This window comes from Hibiscus syriacus, unplaced genomic scaffold, assembly GCF_006381635.1.
Source record: "Hibiscus syriacus cultivar Baekdansim isolate YM2019G1 unplaced genomic scaffold, ASM638163v2 tig00110429_pilon, whole genome shotgun sequence".
In the NCBI taxonomy this organism is placed as follows: Eukaryota; Viridiplantae; Streptophyta; class Magnoliopsida; order Malvales; family Malvaceae; genus Hibiscus; species Hibiscus syriacus.
Window position 1 is genome coordinate 4,208,024 of NW_024062733.1, and position 9,537 is coordinate 4,217,560.

Here is a 9,537-nt window from a genome sequence, read left to right on the forward strand (position 1 = left end):
AAATTAAATTTAAAAAGTATATATATATATATTATGTATAATAAATATTATAATATTTTCTTGAAATCCATATATGTTTTTAAACTATAAAAATATTTATTTTAAAAATATTACTTAAAATCTATATATAATATATACTATTCTTAAAACTATATACTATATATTTTTCAAAACCATTTTTTTTCAAAACTATATATATATACTGTATTATTTTCAAAACTATATAATATACTATTTTTCAAAACCTATATATATTATTTTATTTATATTATACTTATATGTAAATATACTTTATAAATACTAAAACTTGAAACGTCCCAGACAAAAACGAGTATTTACAACATGAAAAGTAATTATTAGAACTATTATAATATTATAAACAATGAGTGGCATCTAGCAATATATCATTGTTACCTAAGTTACAAGAAATCATTATTCTACATAACATGTTTGTGACTAACTCTTTTATGTATTGTATCTTTTTGTCATTTATATCTAGATTGGACACAAGTCCTAGAATAGTCACACTTGTCTTGCCCATTTAATGTTTATTCGTATCTTGAGTAGACTATAATAAACGGACAATTTATGATATCACATATCAACTTGTTCGAGCGTGGCCATACATTTCTAGTCTCACTCAAACAAGTGACTCGTGATATATATCATATTATGTAGGAAGGACATTCTTTCTTGATCACTCGCATTTCTCTACATATATTGTGGTATGTCCAACCCCAATCTTTATAGTGCAACCAATTATGGAACACTTTTAACCGTATGGAAACATACCACTATGCATGTTGAGAAAGTGATGATCTCAAGTCCGAGGATTATACATATAGTAGTCATCATGAGCAATGTTGTGATCGTCACATACTATTCTAAGACATATACTCATAACAGGTTAATCTAATATGTTATTCTCTATCAACTTATTCATGCATTGATTTTGACATCTCTGTGTCAATGACTATTCCTCGTCATCAATCAGCTATATGTTAGCCTTAAATGTTTTATTATTGTTCATACTATTAATAATACTCGACTAAGGATTTTTAATAACAATATATTATTATATGGACTTCATTTTTCTTAGTTTATTTATGATACTGAAATATAACTAAAACAATGATGGCAATGTCTTCATTTAATAAATACTATAAACAATATATCTTATTACAATCGGTATTTAATATATCTTATTACAATCATCATATGATTGGTCTTTAAGTATATTCTAACACCATGAACCAACCCAACTGACGATATCCAGACTGGTGAAATTTTAAAATTGAGAATAATAATGTTTGTGATTTATTAAAAGTTGTTCGCACATGCAAGTTTTATATCAATTAAAAACTATAGTAAAAAAAATAGGTTGTCATTTATTTTATCGCTTTCGCATATGATTTTAACCAGGAAAATTGTTGAAGAATATCAATGGTTAATTTTCAACTTCTGTATATTTAATTTGTTTTTGGATCCATCTAAGATTTTTTTATTGAATCTAATAAAAAATCCATTTTGACACTTACTATTATCCTATTTTGATCCATGTAACATACACCCCTTAATTTTTTTTTCATGCAAAGCTGGAGTCCTTTAAGATTTTAGAATTCCATAGTCTTTCTCTTGAGACTAAAAAAATTAAACATTCTTTTCTATCAAACTTGGGAAGAAGAATTTATCCCCAAAAAAAAAACTTGGGTAGAAGATTAGTGTTGAGGTGGAAAAGAAAAGCATGAAAAACAACTTGCTGAAAAGTGATCAGAAAAGAAAAAGGAAAGCGTCAAAGCACTAATGCTAAAGATATGCTTATCATGCTTACACAACCGATGAGGCTAAGGAGGATCCAAAGTTGGGGGATGAAGCTTTCGATATCATGAACACCATTTTCTGGAGGAGAAAAATCGGCTCTCCAAATAGCATTCAAACAACATGTGTTCAGTTGTCATCGCCTCCTTTCCTACTTCAAACACAAGGTCAAAGCATCACAATGCAACTTTAAAAATAAGGTTTCCTAGGTCCAAACCACACCTTCACTGTGCACTTGTAGTTTAAGACCGGAATGACTTCCCCCCTACTACATGCAAAGTGCAGAAACACACTATGATTGCAACACAAGAAACCATCAATGAACCTAATAAGCTTCTAAAGGAGCACTGAACTTTGCTCCTGCATAAATTGCAGCAGGTCCAAGTTCTTCGGTCCTCTGAAGCTGGATGTGCTTGGCAAGACATTCTGATCTGAGAGGAGCTCCAGTCCTGATTTGCCTGTTGCTAACCCAACTGAAAGGTCAAATCATCCTCAGTGGCTTGCCATGACACCCCAACCACCAGATTTAGACATTTTTACATCTTCGATACTTTCAGTTAGGGAACCACTTTGTTTTACATTCAACGGAAGACCATTGCATTTCTTCTCCTTAATTGCTTTCTCCACACGCTTACTATTTGTTCATCACCTAAAACCTGCACTTGTTCACCAATTTCACTAGTCAACTCTGCACAGATCAAACAGATCCGCAATGGAGACAATTGGATGATCAGTCACAAACGACTTGTAAACATTCTTCTTCAAACTGTCACCCTGAAATTCTTTGTGATCCGTCATTGTTCTCTTCCTTGAAGTTCAAGTCATAGGCTTTATCCTGGTTATCATAAAACTCTGAAGCAGCAACATACATTCCAATAACAACCTTTCCAGTGTACCCCGATTTTGAGTTTCAAGAGCTCAAGTCCCTCTCTATTTCCTTGAATCTTAGGAGCAAAACCACCTTCATCACCAACATTTGTAGCATCTTGTACCTGCTGCTTCTGTATAACAGCCTTCAAGTGATGATATACTTCTACGCCCATCTTCACAGCTTCCTTGAAAGAAGATGCCCCGAAATGAAGGATCATGAATTCCTTCATTGCTAGTTTATTGCCTAAGATCTAAAACTTTGAACAAGTGTCCTATTGTATGTAATCTATGATTTAAAGAGAAAAAGATGAAAATAAAGAAAAAAAACCATAGCCATTCCAAGCTTTCAATTGCAAAAGGATTTCCCATTTCACTAATGGATAAGATAACATGATCCAATTTTCTTTTAAATACAAAAAACAAAAGGTCTAAAAGCCTAAAACCCACTCAGGAAATTTACCTATACACACTATAATCACAAATTATCAACACAAACAAAAGGATAAAAGCTATACTAGAAATCAGTAGAATTTGCACATAAATCATCTTTACCAACTCGGTACCGACTCCGACTGAATCCACCCGACTCCAAAGCTGCTTCCCAATCAATCTCTTCATTTTCATCCTCCTTTCTTTCTCTCATCATCTGCAAAATCCTTCTCGCTTTCTCTTTCGCCATTTCGCTCCCACTCTCTTCCACTTCCCTTAAAACCTCCACAGCTCGTGCTTCTTTTGCCAGTCCCTTGAACCTCAAGCTGCCGTGACTCAGTGCAAACAAAGCGGCAACACAGTTCTCCCGAGTTGCCTTGGAAACCAGCTCGCTTTCCCTCAACATTCCTACCAGTATCGCTACCGCATTGGCGTCCAGCATTGCTGATTTCCCTTCCGTGCAAGCAGCTAAATTACACAATACCAGTAACACTCGATTCGCAGAATCCCCCAGTTTCACCATTGATAACAGGGTCGTAACAGCACCGAGCTTTACCAGTTTAACGCGGTTTGATTGAATAAAAGAAAGATGATAAAGTGCGAGGGCCGAATCATGCTGAGTGCGCTCGGAGTTCGATCTTAGAGCATGAAGCAACGGTTGCAACGAGCCTAATACCCCAATCGCCATTTTATTTTCATCTTCTAAAGCTAAACTGAAGAGAGCGCCGGCAGCGTGTTCCTGCGCCTCACTGGATCCCGCCTTCAAAGCATCAATCAAAAGAGGAATAAAGCCTGACCGTACGATAACGACCTTGTTTGACTTCTCCAAGGAAAGATTAACGAGTGAAGCGATGGCGTTGATTTGAACAACGCTGTATCTGGAAGTGATTAAAGGTCGGAGAGCCGATAGTAGCCTAGAGGAACAAAGAGAAATCCTAGCCTCTTCTCTAGTCCTCGTGATTCTCCTTAAAGAAACCAAACCTGTTTCTTGCTCGAAAATATCAGAACTTCTAAGCTTCAAAAAGAGCTCTTGTTCTTCCAACGACGAAGATTGGGATTTAGAGTTCAGCGAATCAGATTCGCCGATTTCAGCGGAAGAGGATGAAGAACCGGAAATCGAGAAACACGCGGGGCGGGTGGCGAGTGGCAACGGCGTGTGAGGACTACCGGCGATAACAATAACAGATTCATCGGAAGAGGATGAGCTGAAGGTGGAGGATGAACACAACAAGTTACTGATAACACATGGACCTATTTCCGTAACGGCGTGGGAGAATAAAACCGGAGGATTTTCAGCTACGGCTTCCAAAAGTTCCCGTTCGGAGATTCGAATATCGGGAGCCGAAGAAACCCTCGAAGGACACTGCTGCTGAATCAAGGAGCGAACGATTTTCTCGACGGAGGCGTAATCGGGCGGGGACGGAACCTGGGAACGGTGGTTGCGGCACCAGGTGAGGATGGTGCTTTTGATGGCGAGGTTAGGGATTACGGTGGAGAAGTCGGGGGTAGAGCCGTCGTGAAGAGTGTGGGTGAAGGCGAGGTCGCGGCAGACTTGGGTGGAGATTCGATCGAATGATTGACCAGAGGGAATCACAACGGGGTCGAACATCAAAGACCCAGAAATTGGGCAAAGGAACTCCTGCGGAGGTTGGGTTTCGGGATGCTTTGGAGATGAGTGATTGTAGGAGAAGAATTTCCATCTCTGCTTTCCATTCCCTCCCATAATCGATCGATGCTCTTTCTTTTACCTCAAAACAATACCTGCTGCTAAGGCTAAGGCTCCTCACTCAGTTTCTTGGACTCATTAGCCTGGCTCTGCCCTGCGGGGTGAAACTACATAATCGCCCTTCTTTATTTTGTTCTTTTGTTTAGTTCTGGTATTTTCCGCTGCTCATAATGTAAAGCCATCTAAAGTTGACTGCTCCTTTTAAATAATTGAACTGGTAGAAGGAATTATGAATTATATTGTTACCAAAATAATAATTAATGATACAACCATCAACATATTCAATTGTTTTACTTCCTTTGGTTTTTGTTATATATATATTTACTCTATGACCTTTGAAAACTCCATCATGTGTATTTCCTTATTTTAGTGTTAAAATCCATAAAAAAAAATATTGCTACCAACTTTTAATACCCTACTGACATAACATCTAAATTTTCTTTTTTTAGTCGGAGAGGGGATGGAACCTTAAATCTATTGCATAGAGGTTCAACACTATTGAGTTTGGTCACATTTTATAAATTTTTGTCGATAAGAATAAGTTTATCTCGTCGATTATTAGTGATTTATTCTTTTTGTTTTATGTAGAAAATCGTGGTTGATAAAAAATATATATTGGTTGATATTTTTCTATGAGGAAGGTAAAAAGTATAAAAAGAAAATGTTAAAAATATTACGTTAATTTGAAAATAATATAGGAAAATAATAATAAAATATCATTATAAAATCAAAGTGATATAACGAGTTTACTTTGTACTGAAATTGTTATTCGAAACAAAAATCAGAGACGAAATCAAACCTCAGAAAATCAAACAAAGAAGTTAAACTTCTTTAAAATAAATCAAAACTAAATAAAAAGAAAAAATATTCTTTTTATTTTAATCTTGTGATTGGAAACTAGTGGAAGAGAACTTTTTCAAGATAAGAGAAGTTCTTGAAATCTCAAATATGAAAACTTGTGAAACGTGTGTTTAACCTAGCCGGTTAACTCACTATTTATAGGGGATTTTCAAGAGAGATTTAATCCAACTAAATATATTTTAATATTCAACTTTAAACAGATAATAATATATTTTAATTTGAAATATTTAAAAGATAAACTTCTTTTACCATTCAAACTTAAATAAAGATTATTTTAATTTGAAATATATAAAATTGTATAATTATCTTTAATATTTAAAGTTAAAAAAGATAACAAATACATTTTTAAATTGACATATTGTAACACCCTAATCCGCTCCGACCCGAAAAATTGTTAGATTACGATGTCACATGAGACCATGTAAGTGGCTAACCATTTTTTTAAAAAAAAGTTTAACCATTAAACAACCAAATATCCAAATACCATAAGCTTACAAAATATTAGTATTGAAAATACAGGAAGCTCCCAACTTAGGTCTCCAAAATTTAGTAATAAATCAAAATACATAGGTCATGACTCAAATACAATTAAGGGTCTATGATAGTACATGTCCACTAATTAACAAACATGAAAGGTTATCACTTTTAGTGTTTAACTTTTATTTAGCATGTGAGGAACATGAAAGGTTATCACTTTGAGCATAATTAACAAACAATCCCAATTCCATGCTTAAATCCCCACCCAAGTGCACGCAAAGGCTCAAACACACACAACATGCATCAAAGATTATATTTTGAACTAAAAGTAGTATAGAAAGGTTATAAATGTGCTATCTTTCACCTAAGAGTTATAAAATGACCTCAAGCTCAACCAAGGTTCACTTCTCCTTGCTCTTTACCTTTGAGCTTTCACTCACCTCTCTCTAGATCAAAACTAAATAAAATTATTACTAACTTACTTGAAGGTCTAATGGAAGTAAAAATGTGATTCCAGACTCCTTGGGATAGATTTAGAATACCCAAAAGCTCTAGAATCTAAAAACCCCACTAAACCTCTTTCATGCCCACCATGACCAAACATTAAAGTTGAGAGTTCATTTTGCACCTCTAGATGAGATGATTCTAAAACCTACATTCTCAATTTAGGACTAGGAGTGTAAACCAACAAAGTTTCCACTTTTAAGTTTCTAGCTAGCAAAAAATAGAAGAAGAATAAGAATAAAGGTATAAGGAGACAAGGAAATGGTGAAGAAAAAATAGGTGCAAGAGATCTTCCAAATTGGTGTTTTATTTCTGTCTTGACCTCACCATACAATTAAAAGAATTCAACCTTTTGAACAAGCTAGGGAAAATTACACTCTTAGTCCTTATTATTTGGTGCTCAACTCAAACCCTCTTTTTAAGTCTTGTTAGACTCAAGCCCAAACCAAAATAATTATGCATTGACCTAAAACTCTTAAATAATTTCCTTAGCTCATTTAAACCCATTCGGGTTTCACAAAAAACTACTAACCCGAGAATTAGGGCATTACAACTCTCCCCCCTTAAAAGAAATTTTGTATTCGAAATTTACCTATGTAGAAAAGATGCAGAAACTAGAGTTGCATGTCCTCTTTGGTCTCCTACGTCGCCTATTCGACACCATGATTCCTCCACAAAACCTTTACCAAGGAGATCTGTTTGTTCCTCAATTCCTTGACCTCTCAATCTAAGATCCTTATTGGTTCCTCTCCGTAGGTCATATCCTAGCTTAATTCAATTTGATACAAAAGAATAACATGAGGCGGATCCAAACGATACCTCCTAAACATCGACGTATGGAAAACATTATGGATGAGTTTTATCTCCGATGGTAAATCCAAATGGTAAGCTACAAGTCTGAACCTCTCAGGAATCTTATAGGGTCCAATAAAATACGGAGCCAATTTCCCTTTTCGGCCAAACCAAATCACTCTTTTCCAAGGTGAAACCTTAAGGAAAACCTTATCACCAACTTCAAATTCTATGTCATTTCGCTTCAAATTCACATACAATTTTTGTCAGTCGAAATCCTCTCTTAGCCGCTCTTGAATTAGTCGAACCTTCTCTTTTACCTCGTGTATCAAATCATGACCAACTAGCTTTCTATCACTGAGTTATGTTCAACACAAAGGCGTCCTACATTTCCTACCATGTAAAGCCTCATAATGAGCCATTTGAATGCTCGAGTTATAGCTATCGTTGTAGACGAACTCAACCAATGAAAGATGATCCTCCCAACTGGCCTTGAGATCTATTACACAACATCGAAGCATATCATCTAAAATTTGAATCATATGCTTTAATTGACCATCTGTCTACGGGTAGAAAGTAGTACTAAGATACAACCGAGTACCTAAGGACTCATGTGGTGCCTTTCAAAACCTAGATATGAAATGTAGATGTCGGTTAGAGATGTTCGACATCGGTACCCCATGTAGTCTCACTATATCCTAGATGTAAAACCTAGTTAATCTCTCAAGGGTAAAGTTCGTATGAACTGGTAGGAAGTGAGCATAGTTGGTCAATCGGTTGAACACTACCCAAATGACATCATGCTTCCTTCGAATCATAGATAACCTAGTCACAAAGTACATGGTTACCCTATATCACTTCCATTGCAAAATCTAGATGGGCTGGAGTAACCCTGATGAAACCTGATGTTTCGCCTTCACTTGTTGACACACCATGCATCTAGATACAAACTCGGATATTTCATTCTTCATACACGGCCACCAATATAACTAACGAAGATCTTGGTACATATTGTTTCTTCCAGGGTAGACTGAAAACGGATTACAGTGTGGCTCTCTAAGAATTTTGGCTCTCTAAGAATTTTGGCTCGTAATTCACTAACTGACAAAACATACAATAGTCCCTAATAATATAACATGTCATTATCCTTTAATTTAAAACCTAGAGCTTCACCTTGATGAGTATGCTCAACCTTTTTCATCAACCAGGTGTTATTCCTCTAAAGTTCCTTGAATTCTCTAACTAACCGAGCTCTAGCAACTCCACCATTAGTCCTGTATCAGCGGTTAAAATTAGACGTGCAAGCTTAGCTTGAAGAACGGTTATTGTCTTCCTTATCAGAGCATCTGCTACTACATTCACTTTACATAGAAGGTAGTCAATCACATAATCATAATCTTTGAGCAACTCTATCCAACGTCGCTACCTCGGGTTTAGCTCTTTTTAGGAGAGTAGGTACTTCAAACTCTCATGGTCGGTGAAAATATAGAACTTCTCTCCGAATAGATAGTACCTTCAAATTTTCAGGGAAAAGACCACAACGACTAATTCCAAATCATGCGTAGGGTAGTTGCGCTCATGCAGTTTGAGTTGTCGGGAGATATACACAACTACCTTGCCCTCTTGCATCCACCACACCCTAACTCGTTTAATGAAGCATCACTAAACTTAGTGCAATTCTTACCCGATTCTGGTTGGGTCAACACTGGTGCTTGACTCAAAAATCTCTTTTAACCTTTCGAAGCTCTGTTGGCACTTATTAACCTAAACAAACGGTACTCTTTTTTGTAGAAACTTTTTCATCGGGGTGGAAATTATGTAGAACCCCTCTACAAACCGTCGTTAGTAACCAACAAGTCCTAGAAAGCTACGACTCAAATATTTTGCGGGTCTACCCAAATACCCTAAGCGGCCACCACATGACCCAAGAAGGACACCTCTGCCAGCCAGAATTCACACTTACTGAACTTGGCATATGGTTGGATCTCTTTAAAGTCTGTAGAACGATACAGAGGTGGTAATCATGCTCTTCCTCTGAATGCGAGTATTTGTCGATGAAC

At 36.1% G+C, this 9,537-nt stretch overlaps 1 protein-coding gene and 1 pseudogene across 1 annotated transcript; both read right to left on the minus strand.

The window, feature by feature from the left end:
* Nucleotides 1-1,966: 1,966 nt before the first annotated feature.
* LOC120124977 lies at nucleotides 1,967-3,025 on the minus strand (annotated as a pseudogene).
* Nucleotides 3,025-4,995, minus strand: LOC120124799 (U-box domain-containing protein 38-like). Its single transcript, XM_039143375.1, has one exon. It carries the CDS (start codon nucleotides 4,838-4,840, stop codon nucleotides 3,203-3,205), a length of 1,638 nt encoding a protein of 545 aa, XP_038999306.1. The 5' UTR covers nucleotides 4,841-4,995; the 3' UTR covers nucleotides 3,025-3,202.
* Between the last annotated feature and the right edge of the window lie 4,542 nt (nucleotides 4,996-9,537).

What these genes read in the sequence shown, in the direction of transcription:
- LOC120124799 (XM_039143375.1), bottom strand. Translation starts at nt 4,840, where the DNA reads ATGGGAGGGAATGGAAAGCAGAGATGGAAATTCTTCTCCTACAATCAC.